A 25,357-nucleotide genomic window follows, 5' to 3' on the forward strand; every position below is an offset into this window, starting at 1 on the left:
ATGCCACCACCTTCCGTTGCTCCCTAAGCTAATCGATCAATCCTCTAACCATTTTGTGTTCTCCACAAGCCCTAACGCCTTCGCAGCTCAGCCACCTACCTACTACCGCCTCCCACTTCAACCCTAGAAGCCGTCACCCGATCATGGCGTCGTCGCTGATGCTCGCCACCACAGTAGCCCGTCTTCCCTCCTCCCCGCTTGAGGTCCGCCCCACTCCCCGCCGCCGTTTCGCCGCCGCCTTCACTGTCCACGCCGTAGGTGGAATCAACCCTGACGTCCGCAAGAACGAGGATAAGGTCGTCGACTCCGTCGTCGTCGCCGAGCTCACCAAGCCCCTCACGGCTTACTGCCGGTACGCACCCCCTCCCTATTTCTCTCTCCCTCTCTCCGTAGCAAGCGATCTTGCTGAGATCTGTCTTGTCAGGTGCTGGAGATCGGGCACGTTCCCGCTCTGCGACGGCAGCCACGTCAAGCACAACAAGGCTACCGGCGACAACGTCGGCCCGCTCCTCGTTAAGAAGTAGACAAAGCATGTGTCCTGTCAGAAGATTGATTGATATTTGCAAACGAATGAAGCAATCGATGTCTATTTTGTCAAGTATGATCTGTATCTTTCTCGTGGAAAAATAAATCTGGTTAGTACCAATTTTTATTGCCACATTGAATGCTCCACCAATTCGACCTGCACATCTCACCGTGGATCGAATCAACCTGTTGTTGAGGTCCATTAGCCTCGCCGTCTCCGGCTTCAAACCCTTCACGGCCTCGCTCGCGCAGAAACTCTCCGCCCACAACGCCAAGCGCGGCGGTCTTCTCCTCGTCCAGGAGCTTGAAGCCCACAAACTTCTCGGCCGCCCTAATCCTCCCCAACCGCTAACCCAGCGCGATGTCCAGGTAACCGATATCGTCGCCGCCGAAGAAATCCTTTCTTCCCTTTTCTGCAGCCCGAAATGCTTCTTCCATAATCCATATGCTGGAAAAAGATGCGCGCATCTTCTACTCCTCTCACGACGGCTCTTCGTCCAATCCTCTTAAGATCCGCATCGCAGATGCTAACTAGCGCATCAAAGAGATAATTCCAAGGTTAGAACGATCAAACTGAAGCTGTGATACCGTGTCGTCAATGTGTGTTCCTGAAGTTGCATTCCATGAACAATATTTAAGACGTCTTCCATCTTATTTGGAAGGCATTTGTGTTATTCATCTGAGCCTTTTTTATACTCTCTTTGCCCTGCAAAAAGTGTTACTCTAACAAAAAATATTTAACCTATAAAATAAGGTTAGTACAATAATAATAAGTAGTAATAATTAGTTCATGTCTTTTCAATATCAAGAACTAGTCAGGGTCTTAGTTTAGGGATTCAAAATAAATCTAAACTGGACCAGTGCCTAAAGTCCAAACTTAGACTCATCCTCATTAGAATTCTCTCCTCTAGTGACTTACCCTCACTTACCAACTTGCAGTCTATTTATTAGCTCTCGACCCACCAGGTCTTCTCGCCAATTGTCTGGTCCGCAAATTCAACTGGACTTCGACCAGCTATCAAACCCTACGGACCCAACCGAACTTCTCGCCAAATATCAAGTCGGCCCTTTGACCTATCTAGGCTTCACACCAACTATCAGGTCCTCAGACTTAGTTAGGTTTCTTCTTAATGTCAAGTCTCCTAGACCCGTCAATCCCTGCATGCTCGGTAAATGTATTAGATTATAAAAATACTTGACTTAACTCACTTGTCATTTATCAAAATTTAAGTCGGACCGTTAGTATAAATTACACCAATAATCTCTCTCTTTTTAATTTAATGACAATCTGAATTAAAGTTAGGAAAAACAAGTGCATACAAATGTAGTTAGAGAAAAATAATGCATAGAATAACTTGATGTGCATAAATCTATTCTTTGTTTCTTCTCTTGATCATCTATTCTTTTTCACATTCTTTTTCTAACTTAATCTCCTACTCTCCTCTTTGGCATTCATAAAAAAAATATAATGCACAAGTGTACAAAAGTATGTGATCTAAATGCTCAAGTAAACAAAGCAAGTAAGAAATTTTTCTAAGTGAGTATAAACACACTTACAGGTTTGATCGTGACTTTTGCATTTTTCAAATAACACTGAATAATTCAGCGGAATAAAGAACAAGTAAAACAAAAGCAATGCTAACACAATTTCTTTTACTTGGTTCGGAGTCTGTGACGACTCCTACTCTAAGGCTCGCGATCGTTGATTGCTTTCGTTGGACAATCACTATAGATCCGAAAAGGTTTTACAAATCTGCAAGTACAAGTATTAACAAAAACAAAGTGTACCGACAACAAATGATTAGTAGTTCATTGATTGTCGGAGCAGTAGTTAGGCGTTGTTGAGTTGTTCCGAAGCAGCGTGCACGTAAGATGATCATTCTGAATGTGTTGTTAGTGTAGTCCGAAGCTGTTGATCGACCCTCCTTTTATAGTCGAGTCAAACCTGATCCAGATCCACTAATCTCGGGATCAGTCTTTGACTCAAAGTCGATCGGTTGACCAATCCAAGTGTTCGGTTGATCGAACCCTCTAAACTTGCCTAGCTTCTCATCCACAAGCTCCTGCTCGGATAAGAGTCTTTGTTCGATTAACCTATCCTATCGTTCGGTCGACCGATCCCCAACTTATTTGGTCCGATCAACTCAGCTCGACCACATCGATGTCTATCCACTGTTCAATTGACTGAATCCTAGGTTCGGTCGACCGATTCGTTGGTTGAACCCAATCAGTTCGCTGGAAATTTGATCCTTCTGTTTGAGTGTTCAGTCGATCAATCCGGACATTCGACCGATCGATCAAGGCGAATCTAACCCTACAAAAAGTGTTTGTCTCCTGCAAAATAGGCTTAAACAAATAGAAAATAAAGCAATATGAAAGAATAACTTTTGACAGCCTCTGAACTGTCCGGTTCTGACTTTCAGATTTCCTCCAAAAATCCTAGGTCGAACCGACACCTACTATTCCCTCAACGGGGAACGCGCCCTCACCTACTCCTCTCAGGAGAAGTTACTTGTTGCCAGACTGGTCTTCCATACCGATTGGACTTTTGCTCAATGCCTGAGACTTCAACTCTTCATGCTGGACGTCTGCTCCATGATCCGTCCAAACTTTCACCTAGTCCGTGACCACCAGGATTTTCACCTAGAGTCCCCGACTATAGGATTTCACCCAAAGTACACGACTCGCCAAAAATTTCCACCTAGGGCTACCACCCCTAGGACCTAGGGTTACCTCCCCTTAGGGTTTTTCATAACCTAGGGTTACCATCCCCTAGGACCTAGGGTTACCTCCCCTTAGGGTTTTCTATAACCTAGGTTTACCACCCACTAGGACCTAGGGTTACCACCCCCTAGGACCTAGGGTGTCATGCCCCAGGTAGTTCCTGCTAGAAGAAATTTCGGTAGTATCTCCCCTGTACGAGTGACAATCTGAGACTTTACTACAATGCCCTCAGGGCCACACATACCTCGACCAACACGGTCGGAACATATATAATGAAATACAATAAGCAATCCATGCAGTTTATATATTTTAGCCTCTGACTGTCACAACCATGCAATTTACATTTGAAAGCCACCTACTCCACTACACAACGGAAAACTTAAAACCACAACAGAGAAAATAACGCAGCGGAAAAAGATGTGCAGTAGATCAAAACTCAATGAAAATCCTCAAATGCCATCATACATCATATATATATTAAATATACCAAGTAAAACCAAAAACCAAAATGTGCAAACTCGTCGCGACGCGAAGTGGTGGGGGACTAGCGACTGGAACCTCCTGATAGCATTAACCTGAAATGGTAATATCAATGGGGTGACTCAACTTCTCAGCGAATACTAAGTTGACATGCATAGTAAATAATAACCAACGGTAATAAATATGCGTACAGTCTCCTGAAGTAATATAACAATGCATAACTGAAGATAAGGGAGAAGTTGTACTCACCAAGATCTCCTTTTAACTACAAATAAGGAAAAATATCAAACCTTTCTCTTAATCCTTTTATAGAAACTATAAAAGGAAAATTTTAATTTTAAAACTCTCTTTTAAATCATGGCTTCCACATAAGGAAAGATTTTAAAATTAAAATCCCTTTTATTTTTATTGTGGCCATCCACCTACTTGGGCTTCAAGCTAGGGCCGACCACCTACTTGAACCCATCTCTCCTTGGTTTGGCCGACCCTAGCTTGGGCTCCAAGCTAGACTTGGCCGGCCACCTTAAGGTGGGTAAGAAGTTGGGTTTAGGTGAGTATAAGACTTTATAAATAAGAGGCTACGACAGGGACCGAGAGAAGGAATTGGTTTTGGTCTCCCGATGTACTTGAGCTTCCCGTGTTCACCCCGAACGCCCAACTCGAGTTCATCAATAATAACTCATACCACTAAAGAGTTATTATTGAACTACTACACCAATCCCATATTACTATATGGGCTCCTTCTTATCACGAGTGGGTTAATCTCCCTGTGTTTAAGATATCAAATGTCCACTAATTAATTGAGTTACTGACAACTCAATTAATATCTAGCTCCAAGAGTAGTACCACTCAACATTGTCGTCATGTCAGACTAAGTCCACCTGCAGGATTTACATGACAATCCTTGTGAGCTCATCTTGGGGGCATCATCAACCTAGATTCCTAGGGCACAGTTTCCTTCTATAATCAACAACATACACTATAAATAATATTATTTCCCAACTTATCGGCCCTGTTGATTTATTGAACTAAATCACGCCCTTTGATAAATTAAAGAAATAAATACTAAATATATGCACTTGTTAATATATCAGGATTTAGAGCACACACTTCCATAATAACAAAGGTCTTGTTCTTTTATACAGTCAGTATAAAAAGAAACTACCTTAAATGATCCTGCTCAATACACTCAGAGTGTACTAGTGTAATTTTATAGGTAAGATAAACTAATACCAAATTACTATTTTACTCAGAGTGTACTATGACTATTCCAATGGGTTGTTCCTATCCATTTTATTCATGAGCTAATATTTATAATGTAACGACCCAATTTTCCCTATTTCAAGTTCTAAATGTCCTTAAAAATATTTGGAAATACTTTTAAAATATTCTAGAGATTTTTAGAGTATTTTTATGCAATTTTTGGAGGTCGTTTGGTATTTATACTAAACGAAAGAAGTTTTGACAAAAAAATATCCAAGCTGAGATTCGAACCGAAGACCTCGGACCCGAACCAAACCTTAACCGAACCTAGCTAGCCAACTGTTCCACAAGTGTTTCGTGAACGATTATGGAACGAGATGTATATAAGTTCTAATTGATACAGAAATACCTTAGGTTTAAAAAGGTTGCAGAAAAATGGTCGAGCCGAAGCTCGACCCGGCGACCTCCGACTTAGCCAGGCCTTTACCTGTCCAGGCTGACCAAGTGAGCAAGCGATTGTTTCTTGAAGAAAACCGAAACCAATAGTAGTTAAGCGATATTTTAGAAACCGAAAATAAACCTAGGTATTAAAGGATAAGTTAAGGAGAGGAAATTTTCTCTCGATTAAACCTCTTCTCTTCTGCGTGCGTCGGCGATTTTTCTTTCGGGCGAAACAGGACCGCAGCTAGGGCACGGTTCCGGCGGCCGGTGAGGGGATTCTCTGGAGGTTCTTCACCAGTACAAGGTTCTCTCGTTGAGGCGGAGCCGTGAGCACAAGCGGAGACCGAGATTTGAAGCTTCACTCGAACCCTAGATCTCCCTCTTCGGCTGTGAGTTCAAGGACACGAAGGGTAAGTCGCTTACTCACCTACGGTAAGGGTGGTTCCGGATTTCGATTGATGTTTCCTTGTATCTTTGATTTTTGAAGCATGTTGTGAACTTGCTGCCATGTTGCTGCCGTGAGCTTCATTAGGGTTACAAGAGAGGAATTTGTTTAGGTTTTGAATTAGGGTTAAGCTGTGAAGGTGTTACAATTAGATGGATGGTTAAGGTTTTGCTGCCGTGTACTTTAAAAATCTTAACAAAATCCTTCTGTGAAGAATACAATATCTACACATATGCATCTTCTTTGTTCAAACTTTAGAATTGGCAGATCCATCTTGATGCAGGTTAACTGTAATCATTCCCCAAGCACCGCTGGGATATTCTTGAAAAAAATCTCGATAATCATTATAAGTCTTTTAGTAAACACAAAGCAACTGTGTTTTGTTTAGCTAGGTTACAATTTAGAAAATGTAAACCTTGTAACCTTGTAGTTTTAGTTTTCCTCTTCGTGCTCAAGTTTCAGATTTAGTTCTCTTTAGTTTTCCTTTTGTTAACCTTGTATCTAAGTATAAGATTTCAGTTTCAGATTTAGTTTCTTATGCTTTCTTAACTAGTTGGAACAACCCTATGTTTAGCATTTTCTGTTTAGATCTTTTTGTGCCATTAATGGGCACGAACAACCATATGTTTAGCATTTTCTGTTAGACCTTTTTGTGCTATTTAGAGGGCACGAACAGCCTTTAATCTAAGTACATAGTATTAGTTTTCTTTGCTATTTTAACAAACATGATCAGCCCTGTTATTAGCATTGCAGTTTTAGTTACTTCGTTACTTTAACAAGATTGAACAGCTACTCCCTAAGTGTATGCAGTTTTTTTTTAAGAATGCAGATTTTTCTTCTTTGATTTATTTCTGCTGTAGCATGCCTAAAGATTTCAGATTTATTTTCCTTGGTTTTAAATCTGTTGTAGCATGTTGGAATAGACTAGTATTTTACTTGAACAAGTATAAGAAAGATAAAGAAAAGAAAGAAAAAGGTCAAGACCTTAAGTAGATTCCCAAAGTCAAGACTTTAGAAATTTTAGCACACAAGGTGCTTGTTAAAATGTCAAGACATTTAAAGAAGAAGTAATAAAAGATAATAAGTATTTTACTTTAGAGAGGCTGGTACCCGACTTCCGAGGTTGTCGTTAAACAAATCTAGGTGACCAATTCCAAGGTCTTGGCCCTGGTAAGACCAAGGTCTTTACCCTCGTAGGACTGATGACTAGCTATCACAGTCTCTATTAGGGAGCGCGCATTGGTACTAAGCCTGGGCCTAAGAAAGAAGTTGATTATTATTTTTTAAGTATTAAAGTATGAGTTTTTAACCAAGAAGAACTTTATTATTGTTTTGAAGTAATAAAGTATAAGATTTGGAACAAATGAAACAAGTTTCACATATGCTTAGAATCAGTAAGTTTAGTTCTTTTGAATTCTAGCATGCAGTATTAGTTTTATTTGTTTCCTGATTAGTTTATTGAGCATGATTAGATTTATCTACTAGCATGCAATTTATTCTTGTATATCATGAGTATGCAGTTTATAGTGCTTTACTATTGATTATGCATGAGCAGATTTATTTCTAGTTTCACCACATTTAAACATGATGCAGTTATATTTATGCTTTATTTTCTTTTAGAGCATTCAGTTTCTAGTTTTTCTTGTATACATGCATATTCATGTTTTTGTAAGTTAGATAGCGCTTACTAAGCAAATTTTTCTTATAGATTGCATTTCCTCTTACTGCAGATAAAGGAAAGGAAATGATATAGCAAGGGAGGTGACAAGGTGGTGCGGGTGGTGTGTGATGTCAGGACTGTGGGAGAGAACTGGAAAGTTTTGAGTTTTCGTGTCTAGTGGATGTGAAGTAATTGAGTTGTACTTCATGGTTGATGTCATTGAGACTGTATTTTATATTCTATGTTTCTATTGAGTTTATTCGTGTTTTAGTTTGCATGCTGTGATGAGTTTCTATGTAATAAGTAGATATTATAGTTTTTGACACTTATTAAACTGCATGGGTGATTGATACATGTTCTAGCCGCCTGTGGCTGAAGTATATATGAATGTATCTCTGTTTATGGTCACCGGTACAGGGGAGACTCTGTCGAAATTTTTCGGTAGGGATTCCTCGTGGTTTCGATCACACCGGTTAAGTAGAGTTAGTAGATAAGTAACGGTCATCCTTAGAGAGTAGTTTAGTATAGTAAGAAGGGTGGTCGTTACATATAATTTATAAGGAACTGATAACATGATCTTCTGTGTGTGACACCACACACCATGTTATTTTCAATATAAATTAATTGAACAACTACACTTAGCATATAAATGTATACATTTGACCAATATGATTCTTTATTTCAAAATAAATGTTTACAAAAAACTATGCTTTTAGTATACACTCTTGTTGGTGCAACCTTAGGTCAAGGTTGACCTGGTTGACCTGACTCGAGTTGACCTGACTCGAGTTGTATTTTGATGTTTGACGAGAATAGAAAAGTTCTATTCTGATGCTTGACGAGAATAGAAAAGCTCTATTCTGATGTTTGATGAGAATAGAAGAGTTGTATCTTGATGTTTGACAAGAATATTGGAAAACTTGGGAGGTTGTGGGTGCAACCCTTGGTCAAGGTTGACCCGACTTGAGTTGATCTATTTCGAGAAGTCCAAGCAGGGAGATTGGCACGGGAAAAGTCCAAGTATGGAGACTTGGCACGGGAAAGTCCAAGCAGGGAGCTTGGCATGGGAAAAGTCCAAGCAGGGACTTGGCACGGAGAAGTCCAAGTATGGAAGCTTGGCATGTGGAAGTCGGAGAGGTCTTGGTAGCTCGTTCTCCGGTCTGTGGTCAGAGAGGGCTCGGTAGCTCGTTCTCCGGACTATGGTCAGAGAGGGCTCGGTAGCTCGTTCTCTGGACCGGATGTCGAAGTCGGAGAGAGCTCGGTAGCTCATTCTCCGGACTAGGTCAGAGAGGGCTCGGTAGCTCGCTCTCTAGACCAGGAAGGCAGATAGAAAATCCTGGTGAGTGAAGCCAGGTGAAAGTCTTGGTGAGTGAAGCCAGGCAGATTGGAAATCCTAGTGAGTGAAGCCAAGTGAAAACCCTAGTGAGTGAAGCTAGGTGAAAGTCCTGGTGAGTGAAGCCGGGCAAGGAAAAATCCAGATGGATCAAGGATGATCGGACATCTGGTGTTGAGAAGGTCAAGTAGGTCAAGGGAGTGACCGGATACTTGGCACGAAGAGAAAAGTCCAAGTGGGTCAAAGGGATTGACCGGACACTTGGTGGGGAGTCTTAGCAGGTCAAGGGAGTGACCGGATGCTAAGCATGATGTACCAACAGGTCAAGGTTGACCGGATGTTGGTGTGGGAGACTTGGGGGAAAAACCAAGCTCTGGATCGATCTGGGGACCGATCCAGTGATACGGCTGATCGGTCTGGTGACCGATCAGTAACCAAACAGAATGCTTCTGTGGATTATCTGATCGGTCTGAAGACCGATCAGGAAGCAAACAGAAGAGAAGAAGGAGAAAGGCTGATCGGTCCAGGGACCGATCAGACTCCTCCTGGACCGATCAGCCTGATCGGTCCAGGCTTAGCCTGATCGGTCCCAAGACCGATCAGGGACAGTGTGGACCGATCAGGTTGGAGCCTGATCGGTCCAGGCCTAGCCGTTGTGAGTGACAACGGCTAGATCTCAGTCTTCGTGTCTTCTTCTGTCTTCACAGGTTTGCAGGTTCAGCTATATAAAGAGTCGAGCGACTCTACAGGACCTTCTTCTTGCTTCTGCAAGTTCTTCCAGGTTCCTTCTGCGAGCTTTGCTGAGCTCGTACTTCTTGAAGCTTCGCGTGAGCTTCCCTGCTGCTGGCATCCGTGAAGCTGCTGCTTCATCAACGGATCTCCAGACGAGAAGGCAAGCTTGTTTGTTTTACATTCATATTGTCTTGTGCTTCTTTGTATTTTGTGTACTTCTATCTTGCTGTTTGCAAGAGTTATTGTGGCGAGGTTTCTCCACCCAGAAGGAGTTCATATTAGCCGGTTTTCCGGGGTCTCATCCACCGACGGATTGATAGGCTTCGTCCACCTTACGGACACGCCGAGGAGTAGGAGTTTCATCTCCGAACCTCGTTACATCGCTGTGCTTGAGGTTTGAATTCTCCATTTACGTTTCTGTTGTTATTTTTCCGCTGCGCTAACTTGATTTGTAGAAAGAAACGCAAATTTGGGGTCGGCTATTCACACCCCCCCCTCTCTAGCCGCGACCGTCGATCCTAACAAGTGGTATCAGAGCAAGGTTGCTCTTCGTCGGATTAACACCCGGGGGAGCACAAGCTAGAGAATGGATCGACTCGGAGAAGACATCACGATACCACCCTTCTACGAGTGCTGTGACTTCGCGTATTGGAAGGTAAGAATGAAGTATTTTCTTATGACTAACCTAGCAAATTGGAATTGTGTACAAGTAGGTTTTATTCCTCCGGTGGATAGAAAGGGAGAACTTCTCAAGGAAAAGAAGTGGACGAAGGAACAAATCCACCAATCCGTAATCAACGATGAGGTAACGAAAATTCTTGAATTTTCATTACCTAATGATATGTTGTGCAAGATAGGTGGATACAACAATGCCAAGGAATTATGGAACAACTTGGCTAAGTTCCATGAGGAGAGCTCCACTTCAAGTCATGAAGAGGAGTCAAGTGAGCCAAGTAGCTCACATCATGGAGGATAGGAATTAGAAGTTGAGGGCTACTCAACATCTAAGGAAGAGGAGGAGGAGAGTTCTTCTTCAAGATTGGAGCAAGAAGAAGAAGCCTCTACTTCCGGAAGGGATGAAGAAGAAAGCATACAACCATCCTCAACCCTAGGTAACTCAAGCAATTTACTTTCAAGTAAATTACATATAATGTGCTTTGAGTGTAGGGAATTTGGGCATTACAAGAGTAAATGTCCAAAGAGGATTAGGAAGACTCCACCGGCGCCAAAGGTAAGAAAGTCGGAGTCCCGATACGCAAGGGTAAGGAGCACGTGGTGTGCTTCCAATGCAAGCAAAGGGGACATTATAGAAGTCAATGTCCGAGGGGGAGGCAACCTCACAAGGACAAGAGACCGAGCATGTCTATAGGGGGAGCTAAGGCAAACCCTAAGGTAATCTCTAAGGCACATTCTTGCAATTCTAGTAGGATGTATGCTAGTAGCCTTATTGCCATTGTCAATAATAATAAGCATGATAACTATAGTAACCGATATACGTGCTTAGGTGCCAAACATATTAGCCTAGATAAGGACAATACTAGAAAAACCAACCCTAGAATTAACTCATCTAAGGTTAAGGAAAACCTAGGTAGAAATCCCAAAACAACTAGACATATGCCTAGGAATACCTCAAAGAAAAATGACAAATTAAAACTTGAGGTATTAGAAAAGGAAAATCAAGTCTTGAGGTCAAGACTTGACACTTTAGAAAAGACCCTTAAGAATTTGGAGAAATCATCTTTAGGGTCTAAGGGTCAAAAACCAAAGCCCAAGGACATGAGAGGTTTGAGTCACAAACCTAAGTCTCAAGTGGTCAAGCCCACTTACCATAATGTTCCATTCGATTATGGAACAAGACCTAGGGCTAGGAAGACCATCACCAAGGTCACAAGGGGAGTCACCCCTAGAGTTGATCTTGATGAGTCTCAAATGACCAAGGCTTTAAATCCTAGGAGGATCATTAGGAGGGTTGCTAGGGAAGTCATCCCTAGTGAATATTTAGTGAACCCAATGAGCTCAAATAGGTATTGGGTTCCTAGGAGCGTGATTCCATCACGCTAGATGAATTAGGGTGTGCCAACCTTAATTGAATAGGTAGTTAACCTAATCATGGAAAAAGGTGGCACTTTAGGAATGTTCAAGGTGTAATCAAGCCTTGAAAATAAGATTAAGAAATTATTTCTAAGGTGATTAGCATGTGCCAACCATATTCGAGGAATTCTCTAGGGTCAATCTAATTGGCACATAGTGATCTAAAAATCTTTAGTATATGATTTTAGGTCTATTACACTTAGGAATATAGAATTTATGGCAAAATGATCAAAATTATCAAAAATGACAACTAAAGCTAGAATTAGTTATTTTCTATGCCTTTATATGTTATTTGCCATATATTGTTTGCCATATGCCATGTCATGACATCATATTTATTTTATTATCATTTGAAATGTCATGATAATACTTAGGTTAGCTATATGTCATGCCTTATTTAAGTTTCATACTTTATGTCATGACATCATGACACTGGTACATGTTTTTACTTATGATATTATTTTATGTCATGTCATCATCTCTTGCATTTATGATCAATTAAATTGATTTAAGGATAAAAAACTCAATTTGATATGGAAATCAAAGTGTTATTTAGAAAATGCATGAGAACTTAGCTTAAGATGACCTAAACCCATATCTCACATCAAAATTGACTTGGATGTGTTTGATACACCTTAGATGTGTGTGAGATATGAGGATCATGAGTTAGGATCAAGGTGCATAGTTCTTGTACCTAGATGAGCCTAATTCGAAATGGAGGATCATAGGGAAAGCTTGTGTACAAGTCATGTACATTTAGCCCTAAGATTGTGGTCCTAAATTAAATGGTTTAAAATCATTTCAAAGTTGATTTGAAAAACCTTGATGAAGCTTTTCTAGTGATAGCATTCATCATTGAGTAAGTTGATACAAAGATTGATTAACTTTGAGATATTTCAAAATCTTTTGAACTTTGTATCAAGATTTGAAAATGGAAGTTATTTTCATAGAAAACTATTTTTTCTTGATAGTATATGTTATGAGGAATGTATTCTCAAAGTTTTACAATTTTTAAAATTTTCTGAAATTTTCTAGGAGTTTCTGAATTTCGGGAGGAAAATCAGAAATTCTGATATCAATCTTGTGGACCGATCAGAGAGGATTCTGATCGGTCCAGGAAAGTGTGGATCGGTCACCAGGACCGATCCAGGAGAGTGTGGATCGGTCTGGTGACCGATCAGAGCGTGCCAAATGCTGATTTTTCGACTGTTGACTGAAATTTCAGCTATGGAAGTTAGTGGTTTAGATTTCTAAAGGTTTGAAACTCTCCAAGACATTGTTGGTGCAATGGTCAAGGGGGATTTGACCTTTAGGGGGAGTTTTTACTCCTAAAGACTTGAGTGATATGGGATTATCACTAAGTTAATTGTTGACCTTAGTATCAAGAGGGAAATTAAGAGTTTCAATGAAAGGTATGGGACTTTCATTAGGAAGAAACTCTTGACCTTGATTCACTCTTTTTGATGTGTGTCAAAAAGGGAGAGAATGGGAGAAAGTTCTATTCTGTTCAAGGAAGAACATTGGAAAACCTAAGTTAGGTTATCAGTTTAACCTAACTTGATTATGGTTTTGTCAAACATCAAAAAGGGGGAGATTGTTGGTGCAACCTTAGGTCAAGGTTGACCTGGTTGACCTGACTCGAGTTGACCTGACTCGAGTTGTATTTTGATGTTTGACGAGAATAGAAAAGTTCTATTCTGATGCTTGACGAGAATAGAAAAGCTCTATTCTGATGTTTGATGAGAATAGAAGAGTTGTATCTTGATGTTTGATAAGAATATTGGAAAACTTGGGAGGTTGTGGGTGCAACCCTTGGTCAAGGTTGACCCGACTTGAGTTGATCTATTTCGAGAAGTCCAAGCAGGGAGCTTGGCACGGGAAAAGTCCAAGTATGGAGACTTGGCACGGGAAAGTCCAAGCAGGGAGCTTGGCATGGGAAAAGTCCAAGCAGGGACTTGGCACGGAGAAGTCCAAGTATGGAAGCTTGGCATGTGGAAGTCGGAGAGGTCTTGGTAGCTCGTTCTCCGGACTGTGGTCAGAGAGGGCTCGGTAGCTCGTTCTCTGGACCTGATGGAGTCGGAGAGGGCTCGGTAGCTCGTTCTCTGGACCGGATGTCGAAGTCGGAGAGGGCTCGGTAGCTCGTTCTCCGGACTAGGTCAGAGAGGGCTCCGTAGCTTGCTCTCTAGACCAGGAAGGCAGATAGAAAATCCTGGTGAGTGAAGCTAGGTGAAAGTCCTGGTGAGTGAAGCCAGGCAGATTGGAAATCCTAGTGAGTGAAGCCAAGTGAAAACCCTAGTGAGTGAAGCTAGGTGAAAGTCCTGGTGGGTGAAGCCGGGCAAGGAAAAATCCAGATGGATCAAGGATGATCGGACATCTGGTGTTGAGAAGGTCAAGTAGGTCAAGGGAGTGACCGGGTACTTGGCACGAAGAGAAAAGTCCAAGTGGGTCAAAGGGATTGACCGGACACTTGGTGGGGAGTCTTAGCAGGTCAAGGGAGTGACCGGATGCTAAGCATGATGTACCAACAGGTCAAGGTTGACCGGATGTTGGTGTGGGAGACTTGGGGGAAAAACCAAGCTCTGGATCGATCTGGGGACCGATCCAGTGATACGGCTGATCGGTCTGGTGACCGATCAGTAACCAAACAGAATGCTTCTGTGGATTATCTGATCGGTCTGAAGACCGATCAGGAAGCAAACAGAAGAGAAGAAGGAGAAAGGCTGATCGGTCCAGGGACCGATCAGACTCCTCCTGGACCGATCAGCCTGATCGGTCCAGGCTTAGCCTGATTGGTCCCAAGACCGATCAGGTTGGAGCCTGATCGGTCCAGGCCTAGCCGTTGTGAGTGACAACGGCTAGATCTCAGTCTTCGTGTCTTATTCTGTCTTCACAGGTTTGCAGGTTCAGCTATATAAAGAGTCGAGCGACTCTACAGGACCTCCTTCTTGCTTCTGCAAGTTCTTCCAGGTTCCTTCTGCGAGCTTTGCTGAGCTCGTACTTCTTGAAGCTTCGCGTGAGCTTCCCTGCTGCTGGCATCCGTGAAGCTGCTGCTTCATCAACGGATCTCCAGACGAGAAGGCAAGCTTGTTTGTTTTACATTCATATTGTCTTGTGCTTCTTTGTATTTTGTGTACTTCTATCTTGCTGTTTGCAAGAGTTATTGTGGCGAGGTTTCTCCACCCAGAAGGAGTTCATATTAGCCGATTTTCCGGGGTCTCATCCACCGACGGATTGATAGGCTTCATCCACCTTACGGACACGCCGAGGAGTAGGAGTTTCATCTCCGAACCTCGTTACATCGCTGTGCTTGAGGTTTGAATTCTCCATTTACGTTTCTGTTGTTATTTTTCCGCTGCGCTAACTTGATTTGTTGAAAGAAACGCAAATTTGGGGTCGGCTATTCACACCCCCCTTCTCTAGCCGCGACCGTCGATCCTAACAACTCTAACAACGTCGGTTGTGGTGCGAGCTCAATGAAGGGGAAGAGTAAAGAGGGGGGGGTGCGGCGGTGGAGAGGCTAGGGCAGTGGCGTCGCAAGGGAAAGGCGATCGGCTCGGGGATGAGGAGAGGGCTTTGTAATCGGGGGAAGAAGAAGAATCGTTTACGGCGTCGGTTTGGGGGGATATGAGGAGACAACGTTCGACGCAGTGGGGAGGGAGGAAATCGACGTCGGGTGAGGATGTAGGGCACGCGAAGGAAACAGAGGAAAAGAATAAAAGGAAAAGAAAAGGAAAAGGAAAAATAAAAATCAAACTTTTACTCGTTTAAATGGGGTAGCCTAAACAGGCTTTCCCGGGGCTCAATATCTATCCCCGTAACCTACACCATACGGTCTCCGAAAAATTCTTAGAAAATTTCTAAAAATTCTAAAAGATTCCCTTATGGCTATTTGCCCTTTTTCGGTATTTTACATAGGGTTATCTCCCTCTAGGGTTTTCTATAACCTAGGATTACCACCCCTAGGACCTAGGGTTACCTCTACCTAGGGTTTTCCACCTGCCTAATATCTACTAGGACTTTTGTCTAAGAACACTTAGTATTTTCCTGCAAGCTCAATCACACTTGTTAGATAACAAGACAACTTAACTTTGAATCCTTTGGCATTATCAAAACATAGGTTCAATCGTCTAGTGCTCACTGCACTAACAACAGGTTTATTATAGGAAAGAATTAAGAAAATTTTCCAAAGTATTTTGAAAGATATTTCAAAATTTTTGAATGGTTTCAAAACTTAGAAAATTGAATTTGTTAAAATAAAATTTTTTGCAAAGCTAAATTATTAAAGAAGTTTAGAAACTGGTTTTCAAGATAGATTTCAAAACATGTTTTTATAAAAATATTACAAGAATTTTGTAAAATATTTTAAAAGGTTTTCAAAAAATTTGTCTAAGCAAAATAACTTTGGAAATATTTTCAAAATAGCTTTTAAACAAACTAAAAGGTTTGCTAAAGATAATTTTCAAAGTGAAAGGATAAGTTTTGCATGAGTTTTCTAAAATTTTCAAAAAAAATTCAAAGTGTTTTCAAAAACATCTTTCGAAGTATTTTGAAGCAACTTCAAGACACTTGCATTTGATTTTTCAAAATAGATATTTAAAAAAGTGTAAGAATTTTTGCAAAGCAAGTTTTGAAAGGTCTTTTGTAAAATATTTTTCTCAAAGATTAGGTAAATTAATTTAGTGCAACTTTTGAAGGTAAATTTTTCAAAGCAAGTTTTCAAGGAGTTTTGTCAACAAATTTTTTTAAAAAATATTTTAAGTATTTTATAAAATATTTTTACAAGTATTTTTTAAGTATTTTTCATGTAAGTTTCATAAATACATGGAAAATAATTTCCAAAACACTTTTTAAGTTGTCCAAGCAAATTCTCCCCCTTAACCTGATATTAAAAAAAAATATTCATTTAAAAATTATATTTAAAAATTATCCTTAAATATCTAATTGTTTGTTACTAACTAACTATTAGAAGATAACAGTGTTCATTTGGTTAGTCAAGTTAAGTACTAATATTCAGTTAAAAATTTACTGAAAAAGAACTACTTAACTTGATCAATATACTGTTTGTATTTTTCACCATTGATGCACTGATATAAACATATGAAATTCAAGTAAAAAGCCTATGTATCTCACGCATTCTAAATTTTTGAAAACACAATTAAGGTAAACCTAGTATATTTATAAGATGCTTGTTACCTAGATCTATAGGATCAAGTTTTCTAGGGGTTTGATCTAGACTAAGGTCAAAATAAATTTTTAAACACTAAGAAGATAAGAACTTTTAGAAAATATAAGTAAAAATTTTTCTTAGAATTTATAAATCATTTGAAAATTTAGAATAAGAGTCCTAGTCTAATATTCCTAATTTTCTTCTTAGGTTACTAATGTTTAAAGATAAGTTAAGTTCGAATTCGTAAGTTCGATTTAAGTGTATTCAGTAAGTTTTATTTTTGGATTGATAGTTTTCTTGAAACTAAATTAGATTATTTCTTATCAATATTGAATATTATTTAAGTTTTAATGGTATTAAGTTAGGTTTAATTACAGTTAAGTTAAATTAAGGAATACATTGTAATTAATTTAAGTATGAATTGATTAATTAATTTCTAGTATAATTAATTATTTGTCTTGGATTAATAATACTTAGTTTAAATTAGGGTATTAATTAAGTTAATGCTTTAACTAAGATTATCCTAAATTATCAAATTAGGTTAGTTAATTAAAGTTAAGTTTAAATTAATATTTTGAGTTTAATTCAATTAAGTTTTATTTATTAATTATTTAATTCAGTTTTAAGTTTAATTAAATTGAAGTTGATTTAATTATTTATATAATTAAGATTAATTTAATTAATTAAACTTTAAGTATACGATTTCATTAATGTGTTAATTTAAGTATAAGTTTTAATTAAGTTTTTGGGTTTTAGCTAAGTGTTTAAATTTTAACTAAGTTTTCAAGATAATAATTTTTAAATTAAAATATTTTTTAAATACTTTTTAAAATATTTTTAAAGGATTTCTTACAATAATTTCTAAAATAATTTTAAAAATATTTTTAAAGGATTTTTAAATAATTTTTTTAAAGGAATTATTAAAATATTTTCAAAGGATTTTTAAAATAATTTAAATGTAAATTTAAATTTAATTTGAATGTAATTTTAATTTTATTTAAATTTAAATTTAAATTTAAATTTAAATTTAATTCGAAATTTATTTAATTTTAATTTTATTAATTTTAAGTTTAATTTGAATTTTAAATTTTAATTAAGTTTTGTTTGATTTTAATTTTTAAGTTAAGTTTAATTTATTTTAATTTAATTTAGTTGTAATTTATTTTGATTTAATTTTATTTAATTTAAATTTTTATCCTTATTTATCTCATCTGATCTATATTTTCAATAAATGGAATCCTATCATTTTGTGAGATGTGTTAAGTTGAATTTTAGAGTTTGATTTAACTTATGTTAGATTCATGTTTAGCTTTGGGTTTAACAAACGGGTGGGTGAGACGCTATTCACCCCCCTCTAGCGAACGTCAAGGTCCCAACAAGTGGTATCAGAGCTAGGTGAGCTCTTGTTGGACTAATCGCCAAGAGAGCGACTAGAGGAAGAAGATGGAGTCGGAGGGACCTCTCGGATGGGACATCCGAATCCCACCTCTATACGAGCGCGAGGACTTCGACTATTGGAGGAAGCGCATGGAGATGTGGTTCCAAATGAATTGGAACCAATGGATTACGTTGGAGGAACCGTTTAAAGCTCCAACGGACAAAAAGGGAAAGCGTCTCCGACGTCGATATTGGACCGATGAGCAAAGAGAGCAATCGGAGACAGACAAGGAGGAAACTAGAATTTTAATTAATTTATTACCTCCTAATGCAATATTGAATGTAGGTGAATACGAGAATGCAAGTGACCTTTAGAAAAAGGTAATTACGCTTCATGAGAGTCCTACACAAATCCAAGAAGAGAATAAACCTAAGGAGAAGGACACATTGGTCCAAGAAGAGAAGGACCAATCGAATGTTGACATGAGCTCAACATCCGAGGAGGGGAAGGAAGATGAGGAGGTATCATCCACATCTTCAAGGGAGGAAGAAGTGGAACCGTCCACATCTTCAAGTGAAGAGGAAGAAGAGCAATCCAAGGAAGAGGAGATCTTGGAAGCTCAACCCTCCACCTCAACTACCAAGAAGAGCACAAAGGATCACATCAAATGCTTTGAGTGTGGTAAGATGTGGCACTACAAGAGTAGGTGTCTTTCGCTCAAGAAGGTAAAGGAGGTAAACCCTAAACTCACTAAAGTTAATTTAGAAACTAATATGAGTTGTAGGAAGAAGAATGAGAAGAAGCACATTAGGTGCTTTACATGTGGTGAGTGGGGTCACTACCACACAAAGTGCCCAAGGAGATGAGAGCTCAAGAAATTGGCGCACTTGAAGAAATGGGAAAATAAGAGGAGCACAAGTCAAGGGGGAGCTTCAAAGGTAAAAGGGAAGGTAATCCCTATTTTGAACTTTTAATCCAATCTCCAATTCTTATATGCTTGTTAGAAATAATGTAGATTATTTACCTAAGCATAATCATGGATTTAGGTATAATGATAGAAATAGGGTTAACATGGTAGATAACCCTAAGAAATCATACACTAAGGGTAGACCTAATAAGACCCAAACCACTTTGCCTAAGGGAAGGAAAGTGGGTGAAAACCTAAGCATTAATCCCAAGAAGGGGAGACACATGCCTAGGAAGAGTAGGTCTAGGAATGTATATGATGGACATGTTGATTCTAGGGTTAGAACCCTAGAATTGGAAAATCAAGCCTTGAAGAGAAAGCTTAAGGAAATGGAGAAAGTCCTAGAGAGGTTCATTATTGGACCTAAAGGACTTGACATGTATTTGGGTGGTCAAAGACCCAAAAATGTCAAATTAGGTCCCTCCAAGACTAAAAGGAGGTCAAGTGCTAAGGTAGCACATAACATTGGTAAGGGAGGTGTGACCAAGGACAAGGGAGCGTCATCCAAGGTCAATAAGAAGGAATATGCTAGGGTGGCATATAATTATGGCAAGGATGGGATGCCCAAGGTTAAGGACAAGAAGAAATTAACCAAAGACAATGTGTCTAAGGTTAAGAAGGTGAGTTTTGTAGGCCAAGTGTCACCCGAGGTGCACCGAAGTGGCCTAGCCATAATGGATGAGTCACCAAGGGAGGTGACTAAGGTTAAGATTCCTAAGGTTAGGAAGAGCCTTTGGGACCCATGGTAGATGGGTTATCAAATGTACCAAGTGGTTAGGAGATGGACTTAAGTTTCTAACATGGTGGGTTGACACAATTGGGATGTATTTCATGCATTGAAATGTGAATTGAGTTCATATTGCATGAAAATTAGTTTTTTATATATAGATGTCATATAAACTAATGCTAGGAATGCATTATGGTTTAGTATGGGCAGATACATCAAAAGGAAGTCAAAACTAGGACTTTAGGTTAATGTTCAATTGAACCATTTAGCTAGTTTTGAATTTTGTGTCAATCTTGGGATCTATGATAAATATATTTTTATATATATTTTCCCAAGTAGACATGGATAAAATAGACCTCTCCACAAAATTTGGATTTTTTTGAAGGTCTGTGGAATTTTTGGCGCATTTATGAAAGTGGATAAAAGGCTGATTTTTGCCCAAAAAGAGTACCAGTCGACTGGTACAGTTACCAATCGACTGGTAACAGTAATTTTTAGCACAGAGGACCTCTGTAAGCTTATTTTTGACGAGGCCAGTCGACTGGTAGCACTGTTCATGAGCACAGAATGTCTCTGTAAGCTCATTTTAATGATGTCAGTCGATTGGTACTTATAGCAGTCGACTGATATGATCTGAAAATATTTTTTAGCATTAGAAAATGAACAAAAGAGTGGTGAACATGTATGTAATCTTATGGGGGATTAATACATGATGTTTATGGTCATTAGAGGTCAAAGAGTGCAATAATTGGGATATTGTTGGAGCTCTTTTTAATGTATGGTAAAGGTGGAGAAATTTAAGTTTAAGTGGGAAACCTACATACCTTTGCAAGAAATCCTAGCTCAAGGGGGAGCTTAGGTGAAGGGGAAGCGATTGCTCATTTGTTAGCAAAGGGGGAGAAATTTATCTTTACAAGAAATCCTAGCTCAAGGGGGAGCTTAGGTGAAGGGGGAGCTTAGGTGAAGGGGGAGCCTAGGATTAGGTTCCATGATTTATGCATGTGTAGATTGTATATTTATTTGCATTATTATTGCTATATTGTTTCCCTAACTTAAACGGGTTGCCAAACATAAAAAAGGGGGAGATTGCTGGAGCAATCTGGGTACCTTAAGTTTTGATGTTTGAGCAAAGGTTTAAGTTAGGATTATTGTTGTATTTGATATGCATTGTGAGTGTGCAGGATACAGGTACAACAAGGAAAGTCCAAGTGTGATCTTGACAAAGGAGGAAAGTCCAAGGATGAGTCTTAGCGGTGTAAGTCCAAGCATGTAGTCTTGGCAACGTAAGTCCAAGTGTGACTTGGCAATGGATGAAGTTCCGGAGGCGCGACCTCTTGGCAAAGGAAGACCCGATAACAATGACAAGGCCGATGGAAGCTCCAGAAGGCAAGACATGAAGGATGGGGAGGCATCCGAGGGACGCAAGGCTGATGAAGGAGGCTAGAAGGCTAGGTCTAGGTTGGCCGGGTGAGAACGAGTGATGAGTGAATGTACTTGGGGTAAAATCCTAGAATTAGGGTTTACTGTAGTAGTACTGTAGCGTTACTGTAGTAGTACTGTAGCAGTTGACTGGTGGTTTCATTAGTCGACTGGTGCAGTCGACTGGGAGCGAACAGAGAGTTGGTATCGAGCCGTTGGGCTGCAACGGTCGAATTTCCACGAAGGGCAGTCACTGCATGTTTTGGCAGTCGACTGGTAGGCGGGGTTTTCTAACTTATGGCCTATATAACCAAGCATTGGAAGCTTGGTTAAGGTTGACGAAATAGAGGTGGTTAACTTCTATTAGTAGTCTACCAGTGCCCTAGCTTCTCAAGAGTCCTTGGTGAGAGTTTGTGGCGAGGTTTCTCCACCCACAAAGAGCTACACGAGCTAGCCGGAGGTTTTCCAGGGAGTCATCCACCGACGGATCGGGATCATCCACCTTACGGACAACCGTGGAGTAGGAGTTTCATCTCTGAACCACGTTAAACAACGTGTCATTGGGTTTGCTTCTTGTTTATTGTTTTCTAGGGTTAGCTTTGTTTTTGTTTGTTAGTATTTTTGTTTCTGTTGTGCACTAACAAGTGTAGGAAGCGACGATTTGGGTGAGACGCTATTCACCCCCCTCTAACGAATGTCAAGATCCCAACACTAAAGTCCAAACTTGCACTCATCCTCACCAGAACTCTCTCCTCTGGTGACTTACCTTCACTTATCAACTTGTAGAGTTGAAGAAATAGGTAACAAAACATCTAACTCTTGTGCATGTGTTTTTTAAATGAGTTTTTATTATTTCTAATATATTACATCAATACCATATCAACAATATAAAAATCTACTATTCTCATCATAATAAAAAAAACCTCCATGCAACTTTTTATAGGCTCAACTTACAAATCACATATTTTTATTTATTTATTATTTAATATCTCTATATAATTTTTATTTTATATTTTAATTAATTATGATCTTTAATTTAATTTATTTATAATTTTAATTGATATATTAATTAATTTATGATTTTTAATTTAATTTAATTTATAATTTTTATTTAATATTTAATTAACTTATAAATTTTAATTTAATTATAACATTTGTATTTTTATATTTATTTTTAAAATAATAATTTGTTAACAATTTTATTGAAAATTTGTATCTTAATATTTTATTAAGAATATGCCCTTACTAACTAATTTTGATGAAATTATGTTAATATCATTTTTTTTTTCTTTTAACACCTACAATAATTTTAAATTTATTAGTAATTTTCACAAACACATCAATTATGGATCTATAGTTCAAGACTCAGCTGCGATATATTATTATAAATTTTTTTCATTAATCAATCAAGGATCTAGAATTCGAGACTCCGACATTTTATTAAAAAAATTTCTCATTAATCAATTAGAAATCTAGAGTTCTCTTTAGTCCAACATCTTAGAATTGGCAAACAGAAAAGCTTCTATAAATACCTTGGACTGGAGATATTAAAAAGTATATTTTTATCGATTTTTTTTTACTAAGATCAAATATGATATTAAATTATTTTTTTATAAGGGAAGTTCGTTAACTCTTACCCAATTTATGGATGACCTTTTGGTTAAGATTAAGTGTAATATTTATTTTATCAATTTAATATCTAATATAAATAATTAAATTATTTTTTTATAAATACCGGTGTAAAAAATTATAAAAATAGTAGTCTTAGTAGTTACTACCTAATAAAAATATTTAAGTCTTGCCCAATCTAGTCAGTTTAGTTTATATAAGAAAAGAATTATCACTCACTAGAAATAAAACATTATAAAATTAAATTTATTGCTAAAATAATTCACAGATGAAGTAAGTCATTTTGAAATTGTTTTGAATGTCATTAATCATTGGCTCTATTTCTCATAGAAAAAAAAATAGGTTTAATTTTTCATAATTACTCTTAACCAAAAATCTCAAACTTGCTTGTTGAGTTTTTTTTTTTTTTTAATTTTATAAACCTGATTAAAAAAACCTGACATTCGTGCCGTGCCTTTCTCTTCTCATTTGCTAATAGTATAAATATGAATTACAATGTATGCACACCCTTCAAAATCTTCGTCCTGTTTTATTTATATCCCTGATTGTTAGTGTTACTTGCTCACCACCCTTAATCGGCTCCCCTTCTTCATGGCAGCTTTGGTCGCTGCTGCTGCCGCTTCGGCGGTTGGGTTTCTGCTGCTCGCTGCTATCCCCGCCTTCTTTTTCTTCCTCTTCTTAGGCGGCGGCTGGAAGAGGAGGCAAGTACTGCTTCCCCCGGTGGTGGGCACCATCTTTCACCAGTTCCTCAACTTCCATAGGCTTCACGACTACCACACAGAGCTGTCGCGCCTCCACAAGAACTACCGGTTGCTCTCGCCCTTTGGCGGGCAGCATTTCACCACCGACCCCGCCGTCGTCGAGTACATACTCAAGACCAACTTCAACAACTACGGCAAGGTATCCCTTTTTAAGTAAGCACCAGAAATGTTACGTTCATCATTAACTGACTTAATGATCTGGTTAATGCAGGGATTGCACAACTACAGAAATCTGCGCGATTTGTTCGGAGATGGCATATTTGCCGTCGACGGCGATAAGTGGCACCACCAGCGGAAGCTCGCGAGCTTCAACTTCTCCACCAAATCCTTGAGAGATTTCAGTGGTGCCATTTTCAGAAATAGTTCTTCCAAGCTCGCAAGAATCCTCTCTGCCTATGCCAACTCCAATGAGCAGTTCGATATGCAGGCAAGCTTTTTCTTTAATTTCTCATACATTAATTAATTTTAACCTATTCATGCCTAAAACTAAGCTTCGAGAGCCCCAACAGGATCTCCTGATGAAATCCACCATGGACTCCATCTTCAAGATCGCGTTCGGGTTCGAGTTGGATTGCCTGGGTGGTTCGAATCAGGACGCTGTCGAGTTCGCCGAAGCATTGGATACAGCAAACGAATTCACCCTGTTGAGGTATGTGCATGCCTTCTGGAGGATCATGAGATTTTTGGGAGTTGGAACAGAGGCAGCTCTCAAGAAAAATCTCAAAGTGATCGATGAATTCGTGTACAAAGTGATGGACATCAGGTTCAACCAAATAGCCAATGCTCATCAGGAAAAGAGAGAAGACATTCTGTCAAAGTTCTTGGAAGAGATCAAGAATCAGACGACGACAATGGATACGCGATATCTGAGAGACATAATTCTGAGCTTTGTCATCGCCGGAAAAGATACCACGGCCGGCTCGCTCGCTTGGTTCTTCTACTTGATCTGCAAGGACCCGTCAGTGCAAGAGAAGATACATCAAGAAGTGAAGCGAGTAGTGCTACTCGAAACTAAAGAGTGCACAGACTTTGTTGAGTTTTCGCGGAACATAAACGATGAATCCATCAACAATCTCCACTATCTTCATGCTTCCCTCACCGAGACACTTAGGCTCTTCCCCGCAGTTCCTCTAGTGAGTTTAAGTGCTACAATTAGCCGAAATGGCACGATCTTAATGAGAATTCTTTTGTTCGACTGCAGGAAAACAAGGTTTGCTTCTCAGATGACATTTTACCGGGAGGCTACAATGTGAGCAAAGGCGATATTGTGTTTTTTCAGCCCTATGCGATGGGTAGAATGGAGTATCTATGGGGCGAGGATGCCCAAAGTTTTCGGCCGGAAAGATGGCTCGATGATGAAGGGATCTTCCAGCCTGAAAGTCCATTTAAATTTGTAGCATTTCAGGTGAATAATTCATTGACCCTTGTAGAGTTGGAGAAACAGGTAACAAAACATCCAACTCTTGTGCATGTGTTTCAGGCTGGTCCAAGAATCTGCTTGGGGAGAGAATTTGCCTACAGACAGATGAAGACATTTGCAGCAGTTCTTCTCTACTTCTTTCAGTTCAAGCTCAGTGATGAGGAGAAGGTTGTCCACTACAAAACCATGGCCACGCTTCGAATTGATCAAGGTCTTTATCTTCAGGTGTCCTCGAGACAAAGAACATCTGAATGA

General features: G+C 39.2%; 2 protein-coding genes across 2 annotated transcripts; both read left to right on the forward strand.

Moving 5' to 3' along the window:
* Window positions 1-658, forward strand: LOC121996856 (CDGSH iron-sulfur domain-containing protein NEET-like). The gene is made up of 2 exons (XM_042550995.1): window positions 1-352; window positions 425-658. Exons 1-2 carry the CDS (start codon window positions 144-146, stop codon window positions 522-524), a joined length of 309 nt encoding a protein of 102 aa, XP_042406929.1. The 5' UTR covers window positions 1-143; the 3' UTR covers window positions 525-658.
* Window positions 583-25,357, forward strand: LOC121995015 (cytochrome P450 704C1-like). Its single transcript, XM_042548873.1, has 7 exons — window positions 583-598; window positions 641-894; window positions 23,474-23,821; window positions 23,894-24,109; window positions 24,192-24,815; window positions 24,884-25,087; window positions 25,163-25,357. The coding sequence occupies exons 1-7, from the start codon at window positions 583-585 to the stop codon at window positions 25,355-25,357; spliced, it is 1,857 nt and encodes a 618-aa protein (XP_042404807.1).

This window comes from Zingiber officinale, chromosome 6A (genome assembly GCF_018446385.1).
Source record: "Zingiber officinale cultivar Zhangliang chromosome 6A, Zo_v1.1, whole genome shotgun sequence".
NCBI classification, from domain to species: domain Eukaryota; kingdom Viridiplantae; phylum Streptophyta; class Magnoliopsida; order Zingiberales; family Zingiberaceae; genus Zingiber; species Zingiber officinale.